We start from the raw sequence: 27,855 nt of genomic DNA, 5'->3' as shown, positions 1-27,855 counted from the left end.
CGAACGGGGGTCCCGGACCGCCGAGACCCACACCGGTCTCGAACGGGAGTCCCGGACCGCCGAGACCCACACCGGTCTCGAACGGGAGTCCCGGACCGCCGAGACCCACACCGGTCTCGAACGGGAGTCCCGGACCGCCGAGACCCACACCGGTCTCGAACGGGAGTCCCGGACCGCCGAGACCCACACCGGTCTCGAACGGGAGTCCCGGACCGCCGAGACCCACACCGGTCTCGAACGGGAGTCCCGGACCGCCGAGACCCACACCGGTCTCGAACGGGAGTCCCGGACCGCCGAGACCCACACCGGTCTCGAACGGGAGTCCCGGACCGCCGAGACCCACACCGGTCTCGAACGGGAGTCCCGGACCGCCGAGACCCACACCGGTCTCGAACGGGAGTCCCGGACCGCCGAGACCCACACCGGTCTCGAACGGGAGTCCCGGACCGCCGAGACCCACACCGGTCTCGAACGGGAGTCCCGGACCGCCGAGACCCACACCGGTCTCGAACGGGAGTCCCGGACCGCCGAGACCCACACCGGTCTCGAACGGGAGTCCCGGACCGCCGAGACCCACACCGGTCTCGAACGGGAGTCCCGGACCGCCGAGACCCACACCGGTCTCGAACGGGAGTCCCGGACCGCCGAGACCCACACCGGTCTCGAACGGGAGTCCCGGACCGCCGAGACCCACACCGGTCTCGAACGGGAGTCCCGGACCGCCGAGACCCACACCGGTCTCGAACGGGAGTCCCGGACCGCCGAGACCCACACCGGTCTCGAACGGGAGTCCCGGACCGCCGAGACCCACACCGGTCTCGAACGGGAGTCCCGGACCGCCGAGACCCACACCGGTCTCGAACGGGAGTCCCGGACCGCCGAGACCCACACCGGTCTCGAACGGGAGTCCCGGACCGCCGAGACCCACACCGGTCTCGAACGGGAGTCCCGGACCGCCGAGACCCACACCGGTCTCGAACGGGAGTCCCGGACCGCCGAGACCCACACCGGTCTCGAACGGGAGTCCCGGACCGCCGAGACCCACACCGGTCTCGAACGGGAGTCCCGTGTATCCCAATTTGAATGAAGTGGCTATCTGGATGCTTGCTCTCGCTCAATTTAACTATATGGGACTGACTGATCACTGGGGGCCCCATTCCTGGGACAACTACCGATCGCAGCTATCTCATCACCTATCTACAGGATAGATAAGTGTCTAAGTGTTGTTCGTGAGGAAAACCCATTTTAACATGATTATGCAAAACTTCTTGCACTACTCGCTACATCCACCACACTCAGAAAATACATTTTCCTGCTGAGCGATCCATTTTTACATCTAGTATCTTACATTACTTTTCTAATGCATTTCCCTGCCATCAGCTGCCCCAAGTATGGGGGAATATAGTGTTATTTGGGTTGGGGGATGTTTGTGGTCATAGGTCTACTTTTATTTCTCTAATATGATCGCCTTTCTAGGGTAACAGCAGCAGCGCCCTTATTTATTTATTTTTAAATATCCTTTTTATTATCAGTTTTCACATTTCACGTAAAAGTTACATGAGTGCGCAGCACTCTACTGTCATGGAATTAACTTTGAATTAAATTCAACATATAAACATATGAACATGGCATAATTGTCGATCTTCAGATGGACCGAAAGCATGACTCCCCCCAACCCTGACACGACCTAGGTCATTAATAAGTTTCTACTCATCCTTTTTCCCCCCAGCTGATTCAGAGTTGCAACCCCCCTAAAGTGCCTGCCAAGAGCTGTGTACAATACCACTTTGTGTACTGGAAGGGCCTAACAATTTCCGCTATTTCGGCTGCTGTACATTGCGATTCTATGAATGTTTGCCACTTATCAAATAGCTTCTTGGTTCCCGTTTCCTTCCGCCTTTCCACCTCCACCCTCTCAAGAACCAATAACTGTTTCAGCCGCGACACAATCATTTCTAATCCCGTCATGTCTGCCTCTAGCCATTTACTCAGGAGGCATCTCAAGGCTACCAGTAGAACCGTGTGCACCAGCACTGGAGGTGATCTCACTCCTCGAGCACCCTCTTCCTCTGGCGGCCGCGCTTGATGGAATAGTAGCGCTTGCGGCGTCATTGGGAGATTCGTTTTCCAATGGTCCTCAATATATTTCTGTACCATCCCCCAAAATCGTTTCGTATGTACACACCCCCACACTCCATGCCACAAATTCGTCAGTGGTGTATTGCACTTGGGACAACTTGTAATGCGGTCAGGGAAAGATTGTGAAGGCAGAATATTAAAGCCATATATAGCTGCATGCATCAACTTAAAATAGGTTTCCCTCCAGCTCTCATTTAGCACACTCTTCCGTACCGTCTCCCAACCCCCCAGTATGATCTCTCCTATACCTGGATCCTGAGTCCACCGTTCCCAGCTTTTAAAACTAATCCTTTGATTGCGGCCGAACAAAACCATCTCTCAATGCTCCATACAGCCCCGAAATGGTCGCCCGCCCAGTTGTTGGACCCATGACCTCATCCAGAGTGTGCGAGGTAGCTTCCTTACTCAAATCCCTGAGCCTGGAGGTGCAAAATGCTCGTACCTAAAGTACTTGCAAAAAATTGACCCTCCCTGCTATGTGTCTGAGTTTAGCGGTGATTTCCTCCCCAGTTAACCACCTCTTTTCCTCTGTGTGCATAAGATCCCCTGCATTTCCCATGCCTACCCTCCCCCATGAGGCAATTCCGTCCCCCTTGTCTATTCCCGGTAAAAACTCTGGATGTCCGCTTAACGGCATATATTTCGAGACCAGGTGAGGCAGCCCAAACTGTTTACGTACCACTTTCCAAGCTAGAACTGTATCTCTCAATACAATGGAGGTTTTGAGACGGCACGGAAGAGAAGCAACTTTACAATGTAACAAAGCTTTTAGGTTCCAGGGTGAGGCATACTCCCCTTCCAGATCTAAGTTGGAATAATTGCTTGTCTCATGAAGCCAATCTATTACATGGCGAAAAAGACAGACCACGTTATAACCCCTGACATTCGGAAAGTTCACACCCCCTTCTTGTTTACCCATCATGAGCTTGGTAAGTGCTATGCGCGGCCTTTTTCCTGCCCATATAAATTTAGTGAATGAAGCCGTCAGTTTCGAGACATCCACATGCTTCAATAATAGGAAGTGTTTGAAAGGGGTATAGCAATCTGGGGAAACTAACCATCTTAATCAGATGGCATCTTCCCAGGAGGGACAACGGCAATTAGCCCCATCTAGTGAGTTCCGCTTGTATTTTTTTAATTAACGGGGGATAATTTAAGCCATACAGAGTGTCTGGTGCCTTCCCTAGTTTGATACCCAGATAAGTAATGCAGTGCTCAACCGGTGATATCCCGCAACCCAAGGATTGCCAAAAGGTCTTAGTCAATGGCCTGCCCAACTCCAGCAGTTCGCTCTTAGCTATGTTGACTTTATATCCCGAGCATTGTCCAAATTCCTGTAAAAATTGAAAAACCTTCCCTAAATGCTCTTGAGGATTCGACATAAAAAGTATGACATCATCAGCGAACAGGGCTAACTTCACTGCACAAGACCCTACTTGAATGCCTCTGAACATATCCGATTCCTCCAGGTATCTAGCCATAGGTTCCAATGCCAGATTGAATAACAGGGGTGATAGGGGGCAACCCTGTCGTGTTCCTTTATGTAATTGGAAGGGATCTGATAGGAACCCTGAGGAGTGAACACATTGTAGACTCCCTTCAGGAAGACCCGGAAGTCTCCCTGAATGTTCATTTTGTCTAGCACCATCCCCAGCCATTCCCATTGTATGTTATCAAAGGCTTTCTCTGCGTCTAGCGCTAAAAGTGCCGGCCTGGTACCTGGCTGGGGATCATGCCTGACTGTTTCTAGCACCGTCAACACCTTGCGTAGATTTGTCACTGCTGCCCTGCCCTTTACAAAGCCTACTTGGGACTTTCCCACCAGTATGGGTAGATACATAGCCAGCCGATTGGCCAGAATTTTTGTGAGCAATTTCTGATCTTGGTCTATCAGCGAAATGGGACGGTACGCCCCCGGGTCAAGAGGATTCTTCCCCTTTTTGGGTAGCACCTTTATATGCGCTACTTTAGCCTCTGCTGGTAAAGCCCCCGTGCCTAGTAAAATATTATAGTATGCCACCAAGGTAGGACTGATTTCCTCTCTCAGAGATTTAAAAAACTCCCCTGTGAATCCATCCGGACCCGGGGCCTTTCCGTTAGATAAGGTCTTGATGGCGCTCCAGACTTCCTCTAATGTAATCTCTGCGCTCAAGTGACCATTTTGCTCCTGGGTGAGCCCTGGTAGCTTCACCTTCTCCAAAAATGCCCTCCCTTTTTGGAGATCTATGGGTGTTTCTGAGTAAAGGGCTTGGTAGTACTTACTTAATATGGTATTGATTTTTTTTTGGGTCTGAAGTAGGAGTTCCATTTGATTTCGTTAAGTGTTGATATGTGCGACGGTGCATACCTCCCTTTTGCTAATCGCGCTAATAATTTGCCCGCTTTATTGCCGAAACGCATTAAATCGGCATCAAATTGGGACTGGTAAATACTCTCTCTTTTGTCTAACCACTGATCAAACTGTCGCTTGGCTTCCCTCCATTCCTCCCCCAATGGCAGTGATGGAGAGTGTAGAAATGCTGTGTATGCACACCGTAATCTGTCGCTCGCTGCCTTGTATCCTTCGGTCGTCTTACGTTTAAGATTAGACATAAATTGCATGATTTTTCCTCGTATTACCGCTTTAGCTGTACGCCAATACAATGACGGTTCCGAGCGATGCGCTACATTATCCCCATCAAATTCCATCCACCACCCCTTAAGCTTCTGTATAAAGCCCTCATCCTTTGCCAGAAAGGCGGGAAACCTCCAGATAAAATCCGTTCCTCTAGCTACTGTGTCGGCCAAGGCAATGGTAACCGGAGCATGGTCCGAAATGACTAGATCTTCAATTGTCGCTTCACGTAAACGCCGCGATAATGCGTCACTAACTAGCAAGTAATCAATACGCGACCATGACTGATGAACATGGGAGAAATGTGTATATTCCCGCGCATCTGGGTGAAGACTCCTCCACGCATCTATTAGGGCCGTGTGTCTTAAAAAGTCGGGCAAGACCTTATCTCTATTTCTCTGCGAACTAGTCCCTGCGCTCCTATCCTCCTTTGATGATCTTACAGTGTTAAGGTCTCCCCCTAGAATCAAAAACCTAGTGCGATCCTGCTGGAGTTGGGATTCCAAATGACCAAAAAAAACAGTGTTAACCGTATTTGGGCCATACACATTATGAATACTGACGGTTTCCCCTGCATGCTCCATCACTAGATGGATCCAACGGCCCTCGTCATCCCGCTCCTGGGACACCAATGTAAACACAAAATTTTTATTTACCAAAATTATAACTCCTGCCTTACCCTCCCTTGCCGACGAGCCAAAAACCTGACCCACCCAGAATTTTTGCAAATACTTAAACTCTGGCTTGGTAAGGTGAGTTTCCTGCAATAGGGCCACATCTGGGTGCAATCTTTTCATGTGTCGTAAAAGTTTGGTCCGTTTCTGTGGGGACCTCAGCCCTTTAACGTTCCAAGAGACTATTTTCATGTTATTGGGCCATGTATAAGATGAGCTAAAGTGCCTAAAAGTCGTGCTAAGTTCGGGGAGTCAGATCCGTCTTTTTCCAAGAGCCATGTATAAACATTAACAACATAACCAAAACCCGGCTTATAAGCCAGAACCAACAAGGCCAACCGGCCCTTATCTAACGAAACCCTCAAATCACCTGCGGCAAGGGTTAGCAGCCCCTTCATACCCACTGGTGTACGTGACTTCACTTTTTTTCTGTTATATTAGAACACGCCCCTCCCTCCCCCTCCCCCTCCCCCCAGCCTGCACATATGACTCCTTCCCTGAGGAAGTAACACCTGCCCTTGCCCCCTCAATACCTCTTTGTCGCCTGTGCACACTCTTATACATTTCCATATCATCAATTTTAACAGCCTAGCGTCCGTTTGGATTATATCTTCATGACTTTTATGCAAACAGACTTCAAATCACATATCCACATGAATCTTGCTTCGCCTCAAGGTTTCCCTACCTCCTTTTCCCATATCTTCTATCACAATTTCCCCCAATCTGCCATCTGTGACAGTTACAGCTAATCCCTTGCGTGGGGGAGGCATTGTCTCATTCCCGGTCAATCCCACCCACAAGGAAAAATCTCAGAGCCTGTTCTAACTCCCTCACTGATCTCCTGTAGTGAAAATGCAGGGAAATACCAGAGTGCATACATTTCAACCTTATAACATTGTAACATTATAACAATATGCCAGCTGTTGACCGGTACAGAGTGCCGTATACTACCGCCAACTATCTCCCTCAAAACTTTCAAATTATCTATAAACTTATCTGTATCTGGTCGGAATCTGCAATTGGTCTACACCGTCCACAAAATCATCATCACATCAGCTTAAATAACATGTGCTGAAAAGATCTTCGTCCGTCAATCAGGAGACGTGGATCGGGTGCGGTCCCGCGTACGCCTCTGCGGTTTCGGAGAGCCCTCCATTTCCGGCTCGACCCCCCCCCCGGGATCTTCCAGGTGTGGGCATTAAAGCTTCTGCCCAGGTTCGCTCCATATTTAGTCGGTTCCATTTGGCTTCTCTCGATTCGGACTGTGTACTGGACTGTGACTCTCCTCTTGCTGTGGTCTGCGCCTACAAAGTTCCGTAAGTGCGTCCTCCGCTTCCTGTGGCGTGGTGAAAACCTTGTTCCGCCCGTTCTCTTGAAACACCCGCAAGATGGCTGGGTACTGCAGGTTAAAACGTATTTTCGCTTGGAACAGCGCGGTGCAGATCTTGCTGAAAGCCCGCCTTCGTTTTGCAACCGCCGCCGAGAAATCCTCAAAAAGTAGCACTTTCATGCCCAGTATTTCCAAGGGACGCGATCTGCTGCGGAAAGCTTTCATAAGTGCCACCTTATCATTGTAATCCAACAGCTTAAAGATTACTTGTCTGGGACGAAGCGAACTGTGGTCGTCTGTTGCTGGGAGGTTTCTGGGGTCCGGCCCCACTCTATGCACCCTCTTCATCCGGCAGGGACGGGGAAGACCTAAGGCTTCCGGCAATGTCCTCTCACACACTCGTTGCAAATCAGAAGATATCACTGCTTCTTTCAGACCCACCAGTCGCAGGTTGCTCCTCCTGGAGCGGTTTTCCAGATCCTCCACCTTGTCCCCCAACTGCGTAGTAACAGACAGCACCCCTCTGAGTTTGGATTGCAGACGCTCATTTTCATCCTCCAGCAGCGTCATACGCTGCTCTAACTCATCAGCTCTGATAGTGACTTGAGCCAGCTCCGCATGCACACGGTTTAGGGAATCTTGCACCGTTTTTTCCAGTGCCTTTTGCAGGTCTGGCGCTATCTGTTTAGCTACTTCTCGGGCCAGGGCTACATAATCAATGGCTGCAGGAAGAGCGGACATTATGTGCTCTGTCGGGCTTGAAAGCTGGGACTGAGGGTGCTGCAGCTCATCTTCCTGTGTGTATAGCAGGGTCGCAGTGGCGGGACGCGCCGCCATCTTACCTCCCTTTACCACGGCCGCGGCTGAGTATTCCATGGCTGGCTTCTGCGCGCTTCTGAGGAGGTACCTGTCCATACAGGCACCACCTGTGATGATTCCGTGTGCAGGGCTGGTGACTTCACCGCTGATTGTCGTCGCCGAAGCGACTATTGCAAGCAGATAGGCTGGACGGGAGCGGGAGCTCAGTCACTCGCGTCCTGCATCCCCAGCGCCGGAACCGGAAGTAGCGCCCTTATTTTATACATATTCTCTACGGTGCTGACTCATGTCATGAAATAATGCAGAGTAAGGTTTTATTTTCTGCTGTACTTTTTCGGACAATTGTCACTTTGTTTAGTAGTAGGGTATGTGGTTCCATCTGCGTCTTCACTCATGAAAAGGCCCACTCCAGGAGATCGGTTACCTGCGAAGGTGGACTCTTATTTATCTAAAGTCACATTGCTTAAAAGCAACAGGAATGTTTCTGCTGGAAATGTGCACTTTATAACCACACTGGAATGTTCTCCAGGTCCGTCAGATTGCTTGCTCGACAAATCTGGTTTCCTTATGAAATAGTCAGTCAACCACTTGCCCTGAAGCTAAGCAGAAATGTGCTTTTTTTAAAATTTATGTTTTCAGAATGTAAAACTGCTTCTAGTAATGCAAATCACGTCTTAGCCGCAGCGTGAATAAGTATTGTTCAGACAAATTAAAAGCACAACATTTTTGAAACATTCCTTCTTTTATAATCGCAGCAAACGTTCCTGGGTTTCTCACGTTTGCATCTACGAGACATTTGTAGCTATTAATAAGATGCTACTACTAATCCACATTGGCTTTCATATTAAAACTAATGCAAAAACAGTTTGTCTGGTAGTTTTAACCACCCTGAACCGCCACCATCCCTTATCACAGTACTTGACAGGGTTTCCAAACATGCCCCTGTATGTTCGTTCCGATGCAACACAATTGGTAAAATCTATTTTTAAAACGGAGCGTGCTGCATGGAAAACACCAGTGTAGTCAGGCAGTCTGATCTCCAACTCTGCCCCTCCGTGTTTTATTTACACCCCCCGGCCGCTGTATATCACCACCAGCTAGCCTGATGTTAATCAAGCCGGGTGGGGATGGAGATCGAACTGCTTGACTCTTGCTGATCTCGCCAAAGCCCAGATGACTCTCTTACTGCTAATTAACCTACAGCACGCTCCATTTTAAAAATTAGTTTTACCTCTCGTGGTACTATAATAAGGCATGTGGTGGTTTAACCCCTTGCCGACATTTGATGTACATTACAGCCGACATTTTACTGCAACAAGTGGGGTCCTTCACGCTTAACCCCTTAGATGCTGCGGTCAATAGCACCGCAACATTAAGCCGTTAAAAAGAGGGAGGCGGTCCCATCGGCCGGCCAACCCATACCCACCGCAACTCGATCGCAGTGTGCCTGGTTGTCATGGCAGCCTGAGGCCTAATGTAATTAAGCCCCCCCCCAGGTCTGCCATCTTTGTGCTCCTGTTAGGCCCGGTCAGAGGCAGGGCTTAATAGGCATATGTCACACATTAGTATTGCAGTATCTGCGATCTATCGTGCAAGCAATCCAACGATCGCTAGTTCAAATGCACTAGGGGGACTAATAGAAAAAGTAAAATAGTCAGTATGTACAAAAAAAATTTAAGTAAAAAAACAAACAAACTACCCTATTGTTTCTTCTAGAAAGACTGAAGCCTTACGGAACGGAAAACAACTGCAATGGAAGCATTACCATTGAAATCAATGGTAATGCAAACCGAAGCTATGATTTCAATTTAGCTTTCCGTTCATCGGTTCCCCTGACGGAAAGGTCTAACAGAACCCATGAACGGAAGTCCGACACTGATTTGAACAGTCCCTTACATGCATTTCCATTAAATGACCACCATGTAATACTACATTTAACCTGCAGTGGCTGCAACTTCTCCCAGCTGTAACTGCAGATCACCTCGGGTCCAGCTTCTGAGACCTCCGGTGTTCAGCTGATCGCTGGACAGGGTACATGTTCAAAAAGAGTTGTCAAGTTGAGACTGCCCCTTAAAAAAAACAAATAGTCACTGGTATGTATGGGTGCCAGTTGTCTTAATGTAGTAGGGGTATTACCCCGCTGCCTGCTTAAGTAGTTAGTTGTTGTTCAGGTTTCCCACAAATAAGTAATTGACAGTCTTGCGTTTTTGAATTGTCCTGATATGTTTTAAAAATGTATGTCCACCTTTGAACCACATTTTACAGTTTTATAGATATAGTTATAGAAAAAAGTGCATTATTTTGTAAGCCTATTGCATTACTTATATTGCACTGATCTTGTCACAGCCTGTATTATAGCCCAGACCGGAATTCATAATTCTACTGGTTTGTAAACCGTCAACAAGCTTGTAGATGGCTACTGTAATGTAAAGACTGCACTTCCCAGAGCGCAAATTAACGGAGTAAGAATTGTGCAAGTAAAGAATTCAGCTCTGGAGCTGGTAGAATTGTGATTTCAGCTCTGGAATGTAATAGAATCTGTAACTGAGGATCATTCCCTTTTACATTTTCATATATTCATGTTCTCTCCATTGTAAAGGGAAATGTTATCATGATTGAAGTTATTGAAGCGTTTCCATAAAATACATAGCAGAGGGAATCTTACAGACTAGAGGGATACAAGCTATTTTGTAATGCTGATGCTATTAATCTGCCATGTGTACAATGAATGTGCAATCTTCTCATGATGAAAATATATTTGCAGGCCTCAGGACAGGCGATCAGGGTATGAACAATACCATTCTGGTGCTCAAAGTGACCATGAGGGGCTGGATTCAAAGAGACCTCGGCTAGAACAATTAGACTCTCACTACCGAGTTGCTGCTTCTTCTGTTGTACCTCTGGTATCAACCATCCAGGATGGGCTTCGAGGACCAGGGGATGTTAAAAAGGTAGGTACCAGCGTATCCCCAGTGTATGGGTAAGGAGTTCTCTCATTAGAAAATCATTGTGCTGCTATACACCACCGCAAACAATTGGTAGTTTTTATTGCCGTGTACATCTACCATTATTAATGAATACTTGCATTCACAATTTCACAGTTTACGTTCATGTTCCATTACATGTGGCTTAATATTTGCATTTAAATACAATGTTCTGTTCATTCATATTTAGTAACAGTCTGTCAATATTCGTGTTTTTAAGGAACAGGGACTGTCCGGCAAACATGAGGCATCGTCCCCCCTCTCTGGCCAAAATGATGACCAGGACGCATCTCCCTCCAAACTGTCTAAAGAAGAATTGATACAGAGTATGGACCGGGTTGATCGAGAAATTGCAAAAGTTGAACAACAGATTCTGAAGCTAAAGAAAAAACAGGTATAAATTGAATCAATGATGTTTGGTAGAGGATTGAATCACTGCTGACTTTATACTGTATGTACGGATTGGTTCACTTTGTATAAACTTGATTCACATTTATTGAATTCCTCATGATCTTTAGAATTAAAGGGGTGGTTCAGGTTTTGGAAAAGTGTTTGGTTCGTTTCTAAAAGTAAAAAAAAAAAAAAAAAAAGAATACAATTTTGTCCATGCGTCTTAATGAAGTGGATGGGTCAGAGCTACTCTACCAGGCACACCTCGTGAACTAGAGTTCTATGGTTTCTCGGAGGAAAAAAAATTTAAAATTCTAATCGGGGGCAACCTCTTAAGTGTTATGTAATGTGACCAATGATTAGATGTCCAGGAGAACAAAAATCATACAATTTGCCACTGCTTTCAAATAGACCATGACTGGACGTCTGCTTTATAGGGAATGTCCACCTTTTTAAAAACATAGTGTTTTTAAGGCCCAATATTCTGTGCTGCTTAATTTTTTAATCCTTATAGTCGTTTTTTTTCTCTGATAAAGTGCTTCAAAACATAATGTGCTGGCTGTCTGCAACTGCCACTAGGGGGAGCTCAGAAGCTTGTTGCATAATGTTTATATTTAATGTTCAAAACCGTATGCAGTAAGCTACCCATCTCCCCTAGTTGGACCTTTTAAACTGTTTCTATGCAGGGGTTTGGAGCACTGGAAAAAAATGGTGCAATGGTCGCTATAAAATACACATTAAAGGGGTTGTCCCACAAAACACATGTTTACCCTACCCACAGGATAGGGGATACAGGTGTGTTCGCTGGGACCCCCAGCAATAAAGAGAATGGGGAACCGGAAGTCCCCCAAAGTGCTCCATGAGAAGCTTGGGACTTCCGGGTTGTCCAGCTTGTGTGTCCAGCAGCTCCATAGAAATGAATGGAGTGCCGGTCACACATACGGAAAAGCGTGACCGGCACTCCATTCATTTCTATGGAGCTGCCGTACACAGACCCCGGAAGTCCCATGCTTCTTATGGAGCACTTCGGGGGAATTTCGGTCCCCCATTTTCCTTAGCGCTGGGCTCCCAGCGATCACACGGATCCCCTATCCTGTGTATAGGTGATACATTAGTTTTGTGGGACAACCCCTTGAAGTAGTAATCAGCACATCATTTTGGACCTATTTAAAAAAAGTAAAAACATTTTTGTTGAAAGTTTTTCCATAGACCTTAGATATGTTTTAGTGGATCCTACCAAAAATGTCATGTTTGTGCTGCCAGAACAGCTCTCCTACCCCCGTGCCCGAGGCCTGTTGTCTTGTAAAAATTGACAAATCGGTTGGGTTGTTCATGTCAATTTCCATGGATTGCATTCTCTTTAACAATAACATGAACATTTGGCTGAGCAGAATGTGCACATTAATTTAGGCATCTTCCATTATAAATGTTTAAAAATAATTGTTGGCCGAAACATCTTGTGTTTGTCAGTGTTTTGTGCCAGACTTGTCACAAATTTTCGACTTAAATCATATGTTTCGTGTATATTACCATTGCAAAATGGCTAAACCTGATCATTTTCTTTTAGCAGTTTTGTCAGAGGGGAATTTAGTGAATATGCTCCTATTCGATATCCAGTATTGTTGTATAGTATCCCTCTATGTGGCCCCCAACTACCAGGACATGCACATACCTGTCTGGGTTATAAATGTTCAGAAAGATTCAGAGAACGGAGTGGAGTCATTCGCTTCGGATCATACAGTAGATATGAGGGCCGGACATGGAGGATAAGTGTGAGCTTCCACGAGGCATGAGATGTTGCATCAGATATACGAAGAGTTCTTCCCATCTGACATTTGACATATTCAGAGACCTTTTAAAAGAAATAACATGGACATCCTATGCTCCCCGCACGTATTGCCCCACCATGCTCCCCGCACGTATTGCCCCACAGTGCTCCCCGCACATATTGCCCCACACTGCTCCCCGCATGGTTTATTATCCCCAAAGCTGCCCTCCGCACTCCTGAGGACGAAGAGACCGTTGAAACCGGGGAAAAAAAAAAATAGAAGAAATCGAAATGCCCAAGATGACATCAGTTAATTGCGCTGAATTTCGGGTTTGGTTATTTTTCAATTAATTACCCAGCCCTAGCCATAAATATCTGATGGGAATAACCATTTTAAAGTTTTATATACCGAAATAAGAAGCCGCGATCCATTAGGGTAGGGGTTCCACACAATAAAGGGTCTATCTAAAATAAGGGACGCTGCTCACCTTTTTAGTGTTGTGTTAAGGCCTCACACTATTAGGAAGTGTTGGTTTCCAAACACAGGGGTCCGTGGGGAATAGACAAGTCAATACGGATCTAAACAATAGTAGTTTTGGGTTCTTTCTAGCGCTTAAACAGATTAGGCCAAACTTTGTTTCTTGGTCAATGACATATTTATTTGTTTCTGACTACGCGTTTTGGGACCAGACCATTCCCGTCTAAACATGCACTGAAGGGTGGACCGATTGGCTCCCGAAACAGTCAGAAACAAATAAAAGTTTGGCTATATCTTGTGAAGTGTCTTAAAATGTTCTTGTTGCCCTTGGGAGTGGCACAATCTTCCAATGTGGTCCTCGGAGCAGAAGAGGTTGTGCACGCCTGCTGGATAGTAAATCTGTAGAACTCCCTCTATCACTGTATACCGTAGACCAAAATCCAGGAATGCAAATTGTTGCTTCACGATCTGACTAGACGCCGATTGGAGAATTATTTTTCCCTCTTGTGTAACTTAGCAACAGCTTGAAGAAGAAGCAGCCAAACCTCCAGAGCCTGCGAAGCCGGTCTCCCCTCCACCTGTGGAGCAGAAACATCGCAGTATAGTCCAGATCATTTATGATGAGAATCGGGTAAGTGGACTACGATCATGTAAGGCATGTCAGTGCTACAGTTCTGCTGCCTGGCCTGTGATCGCTGAGCTGGGTTCAGTAAGCCGTCTCGAGCTGTTCATTTACACTTTTCATGGTTTCCTTGTTCACTTACTCTTTTACGTGATGACTTCAATTTGCAGCAAGAATGTGTGTAAATCTTCAATTTGGGAGAATTATGTTGCCAGTATTATGACTATAATTACAGCAAATTGGATAACGAACCTGAATCTGTGCCAAAACGATCATGCCCATTATTATAGAGTAGCCATTATCCGGCTCCTCAATAATGGTGGCGTTTCATCCGTATGGTGTGTGTGGCTACTGTATACTGCTATTGTCTGACAATGATTTCACAGTTCGGATGAACTAACCATAATACACGTGAAGTTGGGCTTTTCGTACTTTGGATTGCGTTTTAAATTCATGGTTTCCAGAATTTCTTTTGCTTAAAATTGATTTTTTATTTTTTTTTAAAGCGTCTGATAATAAAGCCTAGTAACAAGACACGCAAAAAACGTACTTGTGCAAGAAGCTTTCCAAACTTTGTAAAAACGCATTTGGATTGACAAACATTTTAAATGTGACCTGGCTAGTCTTTATCATTTCTTTTAGACTCTTGCGTGTAATTTCACTGTACCTAAGCTATAATGAAAGGGCTTTTCTCAGCATAGGCATTAGTGGTATATTGCTAGGCTACGCCACTAATGTATGATCGGAGGGGGTCTCAAGGTTTAAACAAAGTGGCAGCAGCGCTAGGAAAGCGCTGTCACTGTCCTTTTACTCTAGCCAATTATCAGGCAAACGAGTGTTCACAGAATGTTAGTTTCTGATAATGGCTCTCTGTAAACGGGGCAATGATCAGCCGATGAACAAGCAAATACCGGCAGGGAACATCTGTGCCCCTATATTAACAAGAATTAAAAATAAATTGAGAATAAATAAAGAAGAAAAAAAAAAAAAAAAGGCCTTCCCCCAAATGCCAGACATTCTAAACGGAACTATAGCGGTTTTGCATGCGTGTCAGGTGCTCCGGTATTAATAAGTTTGTCAGGCAGAATGTCTGTTATGACCAGCAGAAAATAATTACCTTTGGCTGCCAATTTTAGTCTATACTACTTTCGCACCTTTGCTAAAACATTTCTGTGCCTGGATGGTTATCGTGCGTGTACAGAGGCTGCGTCTAAAGGGAGGGATATAGATAGATATATCTAAAATAGTTGTATTTTTTCTCTTCTATAGAAATGTCGTACGTTATTCGGTTTCTGTAAGTTCCATAGAACTGAATAATAGTTCCGGAAACAGCGTAGCTCACATGCTACGCTGCTTCCGTAACTGCCGTTCACTACTATGGGAGTTCCGGAAACAGCGTAGCTCAGCGAGCTACGCTGTTTTCGTAATTCATGGTCGGGAATCGCACGCATCAGCCACAACACAGCGCAGTACTACGAGGTTTATGGGGCCCACATCTATCTGACATTTGACATATCCTGTGGATATGTCATAAATGTCCCTAACTGGGAAAACCCCTTTAAGAAAGAGTATAGTTGGAGTTTGTTTGCTATGAGCACGTTCTCCACTTTTTATTTTTACTGTTTTTTGTTTTTCTTTGCCCTATTTCTAATAAATCCTTTCCTATTGTGTGTTCTGTTCTCTGTTGTACATATCCTTCTAATGACCTGTATGACTGTCTTGTGGGATGGTTGAGTGAGCAATGGTACTCATACTCTCTACTGGATAAAAATCTAAAACTATTGACTTACAGAAAAAAGCAGAGGAAGCGCATAAAATTTTCGAAGGCTTAGGCCCAAAAGTAGAGCTGGTAAGTAATGTTTTTAATGTTTCTGTGGTGTTTACTATGATAACTGCACTTCTCCAGAAGGTCCCAAATTTATAATCCAATTCTAAATGTTGAGAAATCTGTCTGCGGACCTCCTCAAATACCCGGTCAGCATTTCCAATTGGATGAGCTTCCTCATCAAACACCCACTAATGCAAACGTCTAACATGTCAGGAGTTTGTTAAATCAGAAGGGTCACTTTAAAGATATGAGAATGAGAGAAAATCCATTTCAAATTTATAAGCGATATTGCCCATTTTCATTGTTTTCATTGCTTTATTGTACGATTAAAATTGTACTCCTTCCCCTCCCCCTATAAAATACCCCATTCCACTTGGTTGTTTTTACCAGGTTGCTAGTAGATGCCTATTGCAGTAGTTCTCGGTGCACAGAAGCATGCACAGACCTTCCACTGTCGTCCTATAGCGTTTTTCTTTTCTCGCCCTGTGAAGGCATGCGCAGTATCCCCGTTCTCACTGCACAGGGCGAGCCTGCGCAGTGGAGCTCCGCATTACCACTCAGCAGCAGATAGGGAAGAGTTGGGGGGGGGGGGGGGAGACGCACGGCACTTGTGGGAGATGTAGTTTCTTCACTGAAACGGCGGTCGTGTGCTGCACAGCAGGGCCCTCCTGATTACTAAAGTAAGAAAGCAATACCAACGGAGGAGCTGGAGGCAGGAAAGATAGAAGGAAAACAACTTGTACCTACGTTTATTCTGGCATGTTAGACTGTTTTCCAAAGTTCGGAAGCAACGGGGCTTTTTGAGGGAACATCCACTTAGGAGAAGCCATTTTAAATTTGATTGTCGAAAGCTTTCCGACTTAGACGCTGGCGGAGTGTTTGTGGAGTACATAGTCATTTTGTCTTTTTACTTGGTCTGCCTCTACAGTGTTTGGGCAACCGTTCTTTTATACCCCAATTTATACCTCAAAAACAAACCATAATGTCCTCTTGTGTGCCTTTCATTGCCACAAACGTGAAAGCATAATGAGCTACACAGATCTTCCTGCATGAAAAATAATGGTGTTTTCTCTGGCCGTCATCCATTCGACTGTTTCACTTGTGCAATCTCTCAGATCTTTACAAATCTGTGATGAAATGCAATCTTGTTTTTATAACCATATTTTGTTTTTGTTTCTGTAGCCGCTTTATAACCAGCCCTCAGACACAAAGGTTTATCATGAAAACATCAAGACGTAAGTAGATCACTGTTATCTCCTCAAAATTGTGTGGGGTGCAATTGCCACTGCATCTTGCAAGCAAAAACTCGACCTCTATCTAGTGGCTATTTACAGTGGGGAGTAATGAATGGACTGTGATCCCCATACAGCCGTGTGCATTTCTCTTCCTGCTTTTTTCTATCCCTTTCGGACGGTTTACTGTGTTTTGAAACTATGGCAGTCGGTGAGTTAAAGACGATCTGTCTCCAGTTTATTAATTCCCTATCTCTTAACTAATCTAATAGGCGCTTTGCTGCTGATAACTACACTGTGATTTTTTTTGATTTTTTTTAAATGTTTATTTGCAAAGTTATGAGCGTTTTTCTAAATATGCAAATGTTGCTCTAATAGCCAAATAGGAGGTGACTCTTTTCACTCTGGGCAGTATGTTTTCTGTATGACGCTGTCCAATCAGCACACAGCTTCTCTCCCTGCCCAGCAACACAGCCTGATCTTTTAGTCTACAGCTTCCATTCCTGACTGTTAATTTAACAGGCAATATCTCCAGTTGTCATAGTGCGATCCTGGTGTCATCTAAAAGATTAGAATCTCCTCTTTCGTATGCCACCAGAAACGCTGTTTTAATGGTCCACAGCATGAGATATGACTGTTTGTAGTGATCCCCCTTCCCTCCTGCCTCAGTCTCTCACACTGTGTGAAGCAGCTTCATGCTGATAGGACAGAGGCTGTGAGGAGGCTCCGCCTCAGGAGAATCGCTGCTGTTGACACCCATTAAGTATAGGCTAATTTACATATTTAGTAAAACGCTCAGAACTTTTAAAAAACTTTTTGGGACGCAATTTTCACTAGCATTATCAGTGTGACAGCGCCTATTAGATTAGCGAGCAGATAGGGTATTACTAATCTCTTTAAATTATACCGCTGTTTTTGTTTGGTGAATTGTCCTTTTACATTTTTCCACAGAAATATTACAGTTCTGACAGTCAGGGATCGATGCTGTTCAGCTATATCTAAACTACACGTCCTTGTGCTAAACAGGAATTAAAGTAACCATGCACATTAGCCAGAACTATTTTGGCCGACTATCTAATGTATGTGAGGGGCCACTAAAAATCTCTGCTGACGGCAGATTTCGGGGTAAAGAAGTATTTGGATTTCAACATGCCCGATCCTTTGTTCATACAGGAGATAAGCCACTTCCAGAGATGTTTGGCAGCGGCTTTTTCCCCCCTCTACTGATTTTTAAATAAACATGCATGCCGGGCTGAGCGTGCGTGTTTACGGGGAAGTCGGGAAAAAATAACTTTCTGCCGGACAAGCATTCAGCTAACTGTTCAGATAACGTTTGTGAACTACGTTTAGTGTGTATGGCAGGAAAAGCTCCCAGTTTACATGCTAATCGTACCCACAGGGCTCCATTAACCCAACATAGGCCAAAAGATTCCTTTTGGCCTCTGTCAGGTCAGTATATGTCGGCATACCGCGACGTATATATCAAACAGAGGCCATTACCGTAATGTGAACAGGGTCTAAAGTGTATGGCCACCTTTAAAAAATGTCTTTAACCCCTTAGTGACCACCAATACGCCTTTTCACGTGATTCACTACTGGGCTTTAGGCTAGGCTGACGCCTTTTCACGTCAGCCTAGTCTAAGTCCTGCACGGGTCTCCCGTGCAGGCAGGAGCCGGGGCTCTGCTGTCTGATGACAGCTGAGCTCCTGCTCCAACGCCCGCGATCGAAGTTTACTTCGATCGCGGCCGTTTAACCCATTAAATGCCGCCGTCAATAGCGACCGCGGCATTTAACTTTGTTTACAGAGGGAGTGCGCTCCCTCTGTCACCCATCGGCGGCCCGCGAATGAAATCGCGGGTCTCCGATGGGGTGTCATATCAGCCGGGGGCTTGATAAAAGCCTCCAGGTCTGCCCTGGACATATGCCTGTTAGGACGCGCCGGAGGCACGTCCTAACAGATTGCCTGTCAGATTTACACTGACAGGCAATAATGCTCTGGTATACGACGTATACCAGAGCATTATAGCAGCGATCGGAATATCGCACAGTAAAGTCCCCTAGTGGGACTAATAAAATAAGTCATCAAAGTGAAATAAATATTATTAATAAAAAGTACAGTAAAAAAATAAATCCATTTTTTTCCATAAAAAGTGGTTTTATTTAGTAAAAGTGTAAAAAAAAAAAAAAAGTACACATATATGGTATCGCCGCGACCGTAATGACTCCATTAATAAAGTTAATAGGTAATTTAAACCGCAAAGTGAACACCGTAAAAAAAAAACGCAAAAAACCATGGCGAAATTGCAATTTTTTTCCATTGCCCCCCAAAAAAGTCATAATAAAAATGAATCAATAAGTGCCATGCACCCCAAAACAGTACCATTCAAAACTACGTCTTGTCCCGCAGAAAACAAGCCCAAAAAATCACTACATTGATGGAAAAATAAAAAAATTACGGCTCTTGGAAAGCGACGATGCAAAAACAAATAATTTTAATTCAAAAGTGTTTTCATTGTGCAAAAGTCGTAAAACATAAAAAAAACCTCTACATATGTGGTATCGCCGTAATCGTACCGACCCATAGAATAAAGGTAACATGTTATTTACGTCGCATAGTGAACGGCGTCAATTTAAAAACGCATAGAGCAATGGCGGAATTTCAGTTTTTTTTTATAATCCCCCCACAAAAAGGTTAATAAAAGTTAATATAAAAATTATATGTACCCAAAAATGGTGCCATTAAAAAGCACAACTAATCCCGCAAAAAACAAGTCCTCATACAGCTATGTAGACGAAAAAATAAGAACGTTATAGCTCTTTGAATGCGACTATAGAAAAACGAATAAAATAGCTTGGTCATTAGGGCCTAAAATGGGCTGGTCACCTAAGGGGTTAAATTGTATCTATGTTGGAGACATTTGTTGCAAATTGAGAATCTTTTGACACTATACAAGGACCAGAAAATGTGCGTGGTTGTAGGGTAATAGCATAGTACAGTTTGCAGGGTGTACCATTGGCAAAGAGTGTGTCCCAGTTACTGTTTTGGGGATCAGACAAAAAAAACTTGTGCTCCATTTGTACAGAGTGCCCATAGTGATGCACGTGCCACTCCTGTCCCAGACAGCGGACCTGTCGTCCGTATCTACCAGAGTTCAGCCGTCCTCTTCAAACCTGCAGTGAAAGTTGAGGCCTGGGTGCTGTGGCCAAAATGTCCATTTTTTATTTTTTTTCATAGATACACGAGGCCAGGAAATAATAGTCTCTTGTTTATGTGCGATCACCCAAACTCGGGCTACTAAATATTTTTCTAAATGTTTCTCTTACAGAAATCAGGTGATGAGGAAAAAGCTCATTTTATTTTTCAAGAGAAGAAACCATGCAAGAAAGCAAAGGGTATGTATTTCTGCTGCTGTGTCATGCGTGGAAGCCCTCCCCGGTATAAAGGCACATCTACTTTTACTAGCTACTCACGGCCTTTCTCTATCAGATAATGGTTACAATTGACCATGTAAAAATAAAAAAAACATACATTTTTTATTTCTTTATGGAAACATTGATATTGCCTGATCACAATAATGCCGTGATTTCTACGGAAGATTGTGGTAGCTTAGTGTCGTCTTGGGAGCACTAGCCTTAATGGCTTAATGTTTGTTTGTTTTTTTGTTCTAGATTTGTCTTTTTTGTGTATTTTATGACCTGAAGATAGAGGCATTAGGCCCCATGCACACGACCGTAAAAAACCTCCGTTTTTGCGAACCGCGACTGCGGTCCGCAAAAACGGACCCATTCACTTTCATTGAACCCGGACACCTTTCCGTAGCACTACGGAAGGGTGTCCGTGCTGTGGAAATGTTCCGGGAATTATGGAACATGTCCGTTCTTTTGCATTTTGCGGGCCGTGCTCTCATACTTTGTATGCGAGCACGGCCCGAAAATGCGGCTGTCAGTCGGCGGCCGGCCGTGCCCGCAATCGCGGGCCGTGATTGTGGGCACGGTCGTGTGCATGGGGCCTTACCTTATACTTGGTTATCCTGCTTATTGGAGTACAGGTTGTAGTTTATGTTCTGTTTTATAGGAACAGAACATTTGTCAACGTTATGATCAGCTTATGGAAGCCTGGGAAAAAAAAGTAGACCGGATAGAAAATAACCCAAGAAGGAAAGCCAAGGAGAGCAAAACCCGAGAGTACTACGAGAAGCAGTTCCCTGAAATCCGGAAGCAGCGCGAGCAGCAGGAGAGGTTTCAGAGGTAAATTGCCTCCGTTAACTTTTCTGGCAGAAGGGGAGAACCACCCTATATTTGGAGGACTTTGTGACTATATATTTCATGGTCACTTGTTGAATCCTATAGGAAGTATATAATTATGCTTTTTTTTTTTTTTTTTTTACTTCCGCACTGCTGGGGAAATGTGTAGGTACCTACGGCAATTACATAATCGTTGCACATCTGCTTTTGTACATTCTTATCTTAAGAAATATATCTTTAGTTATTGATGTTCCGCTGTCTTCCAGTGTTTTCCATGTTACTTCTATGTCACGTTAGTTTATGGTCTATGTATGGCCTGATTCTAGCCGTGTAAAGCGGGGAGACCTAACCTTAGTCTCTCCCTGTGCACAATGTTAACAATATCCATATGCTGTGTTTTAGGGTTGGTCAGAGGGGAGCTGGATTGTCTGCTACCATCGCTAGAAGTGAACATGAAATCTCGGAAATCATTGATGGCCTTTCTGAGCAGGAGGTGAGTTCGTTTATAAAAATGTTTTCCGGCTGTAATAATATTAGTACATCATAAGCTAACTTTAATTAAAACCTTCAAACCGCGTCATTGCAGCTGGACACTCAAATCCTTCTGTTGATCTGCCAACGGAGTATTGCAATACAAAGATATTTAATTCAGTTCATTTGTCTAGCTTTATTATGTGCATTTGTGTTACATTTTAGGCTTTTAATGATTACAATATTTTGTTTCTGCCTTTCTGAGGTCTTTCGATTATTTTGTCTTGGGAAAACAAGACATTTTTTACTTTTTTGCTACTCACACACCATATGTAGCAGTTATATTTGTTCCCATACTATCCTTTTTGTATTTTATAGTGCAATATTGGTGAACTGTAAAGACTTTATTTATTATCATTATTATGTGGTGTACCAGTCTCCCTCAGCACAACTGTTTTCTAATACTTTCTAATACGAAAAGTTAAAGGGCTATTCCTATAATCATTATTCATCGCCCATCCACAGGATAGGTGATAAGTATCTGATCAGTGGGGGTACAACCGCTGAGGCCCCTACCGGTCATCAGAATGGGCTTACCTCGCCGTTTTTCGGAGCTCCAAAGGAATGGAGCGGTAGTATGCATGCTCGAACGCCGCTCTATTTCTATGGGGCAGCTGAGATCCATCTTCGGCAACCCCATAGAAATAAATGGAGTGGTGGCCGAGCACGTGCAGTACTTCTCCATTCCTATAAGGCTCACAGGGACATCGAGGTAAGCCCTTTTTTGTGGTCGGACCCCCACTGATCAGATATTTATCACCTATTCTGTGGACAGGTGATAAATATTTTTTATAGGGAATTCCCTTTAATGCGTCACTCTGAAGTCATGACCACTTTTTACCAACATCTTCTAATTTCCTGGAAAAATTGGTGCAGAGGCTCTATGAATATGTTGTAATTACATTGGTAAATCTGCTTTATTGTCTTAACGCTGCAAATCGGTGACCCCATAAGCAGTAGGCATACTCTGTTATACTCATGCAGAATGTGTCAGGACAGATATTTGGAGTGGGCATTTGGGATACTAAAAAAAAAAAAATTGGTCTAATGATCCCAGTCAAGGATGATTTATGGTAATCTTAAGCCTAATAGAGGCTGACCTTTTGCAGGGGGTATAGTTTTTCTTAAAACCAAACATACACATTCTTGTTGACAGACTGTTTCCCATTGCAGAGTTAGATGTTTAGGATCATCCAAGGTGCAGTTAGGTGTAGCTCCAACTTTATTTGGCCAGTGTAAGGTTATGATCAGACCCACATCTGGAATAGTTCTACCCCAGAATGCATTTTATACCATTGCCTATGTTTTGTTTTTGTTCATAGCATTCCTGCAGATCATCAGTGATTTTATTTCCAGCTTCCTCACCAGTCAACTTCCTCACAAGACAGCCCCCAAATATTTCATCTTTCAATAAAGTACAGTATTCATAATGTACAGATTATTGTCATAATATTTGTTGCTGGCTGCCATTAAGCTGGCTTGTCAGATATCACATGCAGAAAAACCCACCACACAGCACATCCGCAGCCGGGATAGGATCTAGCAGATAAGCTACTTTTTTTTTTTATATTTTATTTTTCCCCGAGAAAGCGATAATTCTCCCACTAGTGTATGCAGATTAGTTAAAGGAGGGGCTGAAAATCAGTTATTGCAATATATTAAATTGTATTGCACCCAAACAAATGCGACCGTTCAAGTAAACCTTTACTTTGAAGGGTTACACAAGGGCAGTAATTACATGAACTGATAATGTTTTACAGTATCTGTTCAGCCTGGCCTGAATCTTGCACCTTTTAGGCTGTATTTACACATTGCGGTTGTATTGTGTTTTTTGCTGCAATTTCACAAAACTGCCATGTTTGTAACTTGGTTATGCAGAAATTGTGGCAAAAAACTTGATACAATCTTAAATTGTGAACACAACCTAAGAGGTAGGACTGACATATCCGAAAAGGGAGTGCAGCTGTGAGAGACTACATGATATACATTTTCTGCTTTTGTAAATATTAACTGATCCACAGAACACACGCAGATAGATATTGAAATACCAGCAAGCTACTAAATGTCATTTATTTTCTAATCTTTTCTAATTTGAGATTTTTCGTTTAATATATAGATAATATAAAAATGAAGACGGCACGGTTTAAATCAGGAGTTTACTTTTTTTTTTTTTTCTCCAGGTATTGTTTTTTACTTTGTTTTCACTTATTGTTTTTAATGTGTTTTCTTTTGCAGAATAATGAAAAGCAAATGAGACAGCTATCCGTTATTCCACCCATGATGTTCGATGCTGAGCAGCGACGGGTTAAGTTTATTAATATGAATGGCTTGATGGAAGACCCAATGAAAGTCTATAAGGATCGTCAGTTCATGAACGTCTGGACAGATCACGAAAAGGAAATATTTAAAGAAAAGTAATTTTTTTTCCACTTTTTATTTTAGTTCAATAGTCAAGATTTATTTTATATAGCGTACGTTAAAGTGGTTTTCCCACAATTAACACTTATCACCTATAGTCAAGTGATCTCTAGGACGGGCCCCGTTCCTCCGCACTGCATGATCTGTGTGGAGAATTTTGAATGGAGCGGCAGTTGCGCACGTGCATTCAATGTTTACGGGGCCAATGGAAACAGCTGAGCACTGCACTAGGCTGACTGTTGTCCCATGGACATCAAATGGAGCAGCAGCGCACATGCGCGACTACTGTGCTATTCAAAGTCCTTACTCCGATTGGGCAGCGGGGAGAAACGGGTCGGGACCTCCACTCAAATCTTGGGCTGTGGAAGCATTCTCATGAATTGCATAAAACATGAATTCGGGGCAAATTGAATGCAAAAACCTGGTAGAAAGATACTTAACCGTACGGTTTACCATTTAAACTGAAATGTTATCAAGAGCAGTTAAGTTACGCTTTAAGTAAAAGGAAAAGCCTTGTTACTTAGAAAAGAGGGGGGTTTACGTTTAATGGGTGTCTCCATTAGATGTCAAAATCTGTTTTTACTTTCTAAATTACACACTTAAGTGCTCTCTTAGTACACAGCCTATTGCATGGGAGCTGTTGGGCCTCATTCACACATTGCAGATTTAGTCAGTATTGTGCATTCAATCTCTGTATTTTTCCCCTTTGTTTATGATCCAGTCCTGGTTTTGCCTTTAAAACACTGATGCAACATACTGACCGAATATGCAATGTGTGAATGAGGCCTTGGCCCTTGCAGCTGTATTTTGTCTGAAACCCTTTTTATCATTGTATGATGTGCCATTTTATTTTCTCATCTCGTGTAGTTGTAGCTATGTGGTTATTTTTGGTTTGACTGAAGTGCGTTGATTTAACTTGGGTAAATATTTAAATTACGGTCTCAAAGACAACCCTTGTCCTTATACCCTATTATGACATATGGACATTCAAGAAAGGGGCTTCCTGCTAAGCACTCCCCCCTCTATGAACCATGTTTGGATTACAAAAGCTGCCATTTATCTGAATGGCTGCCATGTAAAGCTACATATGCCTGGCCACGGCTTCCCCTTGCAAAATGATCTGTTTTCCGGGGTGCCAGAAGCGGGAACTGGGGCATAGCGGTTCAGCCCGCATTTTGAAAGGCATTGTCCTTGATGAGACAACCCCTTTAAAGGGAATGTGTTGCCAGCAAAACATGTTTGTTTTTTTTTTAGTTAAACAATTAGTGTGTGGGTGATTAAACATTGTTCTAATTTTTTTTATTTTTTTCACGAGTCAGGAAATATTATAAATTGGATTCAATTTATAATATTTCCCAGCACTGGTCACTAGATGGAGCAATTACCAAAATTGCAGCATTGCATGTGGTAAAGCAACCACATTGCTTTATGCTGCAAAATTGGGAAAAAAAGCCCTCGCTCTAGTGAGCTCTCAGAATCCCCCCCTCCTTTATCCTGGCTAGTGCCGGGAGAAACGAGGGGATCGAACGGTCTAACCTCCTACACTGTGTGTCGCCATTTTTTGAGCTAACACACAGTGTAGTAGGTTTACATACAGTAGTAAACACACAGTAAAACACGAACATACATAGAAATAACTTACCTGCTCCAGTCGCCGCCGCTCCCTCCGGTCCGTCTGCTGCCGCTGCTCCATGTGCACAAGTCCGGAAGCCGCGACAGGAAGTAGTAATCTTACTGTCCGGCCGCGACTTCCGGTCCACAGGAAAATGGCGCCGGACGGCGCGCATTTCAAATTGGACTGTGTGGGAGCGGCGCATGCGCCGTTCCCACACACACGGCGTACACCATAGTGGATGGAACGGGCCCCGTTCGCATTCCCTATGGGACTGGAGCTGCCGTACTCCATGTCTGTATGTGTCGTTAATCGACACACACAGAAATGGAAAAAAAAATGGCAGCCCCCATAGGGAAGAAAAAGTGTAAAAATAGAAAAAAGTAACACACACACACACACACACAAATAAATATAAACATTTTTAATAAAACCCTAACATAAAACTGATATAAAAAAAACAAATTTTGGTGACACTGTTCCTTTAAGGATATATCGGCGGCTTCTAATGTTTCTCTCATGGCCCTTGTTTTTTATGTTTTCATTCCTCATGTTTTAATGTGGTTTTTCTTTCCATTCGGTAGATTTGTTCAACATCCCAAAAACTTTGGACTCATCGCTGCTTGTCTGGAAAGAAAGGTATGTTTTAATTGTATCTGTTGCCCTGCTGCAGTCAAGGTCCACGAGGTCAGCATTTGGGAATTGGATTATGATGCAGTCTGTATTGTTTGGAAGGGATTCAACATATACCGTATTTTTCGGACTATAAGACACCCCCAGGTTTTAGACCACAGAAAATAAGAACATTTTTTATATTTTACTTCTTTTACAAAGAAAAAACCATTGGTTAAAAAAAATAATTTAACATTCTGGGAGCCATAACTTATATTTTTTCACCGTTTGATTGGTGTGGGGGTTTATTTTTTTGCAGGATGAGCTCGTAGTTTATTAGCACAATGTTTTCTTGGGTACATACGATTATTTTATTTTTTTTTATCACTTTTTATTTAATTCTTTTTAGCACTATGGTGACAAAAAAACAACGATTTTATGCTGTTCACTGTGAGTCAAATAACTCTTACGGACGCAGCGATACCAATTTTTTTTATTTTTACATTGTGCTTGGGGGGAAAAATGGGAACATTTTATTTTCCTTTTTTTTTTTTTTTACACGTTTTATTAGTTCCTAGAGGGGACTTGAACCAGCGATCATTAGATATACTGCAATACATGGATGAGTTACGGAAACAGCGTAACTCGCTTAGCTACACTGTCTCTGTAACTCCCATAGTAGTGAATGGCAGTTACAGAAGCAGCGTAGCATGCTACGCTGTTTCCATAACTCGACCATGTACCCGGGAAGTGGCCGGAACACAGCGGAGCCGGGTAAGATAGAACTGGGTTTAGGGGGTCCGGCTCTAGAGATAGGTGCGGGTCCGCTCAAAACCTCATCCCCCTCCCCGCTCCATGACGTGCCAGCACATCACTTGTCGGGAAGGGGTTAAGCAAGAAGCGGTCAGGGGGCCCGTCGCTGCCGGGTCCCTTGCTGCCGACTATAAGGGGCAGGGACTTTTTAGCAAGATTTATTCTTGCTAAAAACTGCGTCTTCTAGTCCGAAAAATACGGTACTTGGTTATTGCACCCCTGTAATACAAGAATTACACACAATTTTAGATTGTTAGCCACAAACAATAGAGGAGATTTTTTAAGACTGGTGTTTCATGCGCCAGTCTTAATATAAAGATAGCTGGAGTTAGATGCGTTTAACTTTTTAAGAGGCGCATGGCATTTTATTAGGCGCATCTGGCTGTCCGTGTGCTTGAAGGGGAAATTTACGACCGCTACGAGCTGGAGCAGATTTCCGCAATAATTGACGCCAATTTCTAGCAAAAATTTGGGCAAATTTGTATGGGTGTGGCAGGCCATGTCCCTTTAGCTAAGTCCCTCCCACTTTTTGGAAAGCATAGCGGGTGACACAAATGCATCAAGTTTTAAAAACTTTCAGCATAAATTGCGACTTTATTACGTCAGTTTTCTGTTTTAGTAAAGTAAACAAATTCCCCCCGATAATTCTAGACGTGCTTATAGACGCTTTTACAATTCTACCGTTTTGTTGTTTTCTGGAAGTGCTAAAAAAAAAAAAAAAAAAAGTCTTTCCTATACACGTCAT

At 43.9% G+C, this 27,855-nt stretch overlaps 1 protein-coding gene across 5 annotated transcripts in view; it reads left to right on the top strand.

The window, feature by feature from the left end:
- NCOR1 (nuclear receptor corepressor 1) overlaps positions 1 to 27,855 on the top strand; it is a 173,041-nt gene that overhangs the window by 65,970 nt on the left and 79,216 nt on the right. For 3 of the 5 annotated variants that reach the window (XM_075854367.1, XM_075854371.1, XM_075854366.1), the window contains exons 4-14: positions 10,341 to 10,527; positions 10,781 to 10,954; positions 13,714 to 13,827; positions 15,611 to 15,667; positions 16,829 to 16,881; positions 20,206 to 20,272; positions 20,955 to 21,127; positions 21,527 to 21,617; positions 22,978 to 23,070; positions 23,891 to 24,069; positions 26,270 to 26,324. In XM_075854367.1, coding sequence (XP_075710482.1) covers positions 10,341 to 10,527; positions 10,781 to 10,954; positions 13,714 to 13,827; positions 15,611 to 15,667; positions 16,829 to 16,881; positions 20,206 to 20,272; positions 20,955 to 21,127; positions 21,527 to 21,617; positions 22,978 to 23,070; positions 23,891 to 24,069; positions 26,270 to 26,324 — 1,243 coding nt within the window. The remainder of the gene's footprint in view (positions 1 to 10,340; positions 10,528 to 10,780; positions 10,955 to 13,713; positions 13,828 to 15,610; positions 15,668 to 16,828; positions 16,882 to 20,205; positions 20,273 to 20,954; positions 21,128 to 21,526; positions 21,618 to 22,977; positions 23,071 to 23,890; positions 24,070 to 26,269; positions 26,325 to 27,855) is intronic. The other 2 variants (XM_075854369.1, XM_075854370.1) reach the window with 1 other exon arrangement.

The sequence above is a fragment of the Rhinoderma darwinii genome, chromosome 2, assembly GCF_050947455.1.
Source record: "Rhinoderma darwinii isolate aRhiDar2 chromosome 2, aRhiDar2.hap1, whole genome shotgun sequence".
Classification (NCBI taxonomy): domain Eukaryota; kingdom Metazoa; phylum Chordata; class Amphibia; order Anura; family Rhinodermatidae; genus Rhinoderma; species Rhinoderma darwinii.
Note: the sequence above shows the minus strand (reverse complement) of the source record. Positions and strands in the feature narration are given on the sequence as shown.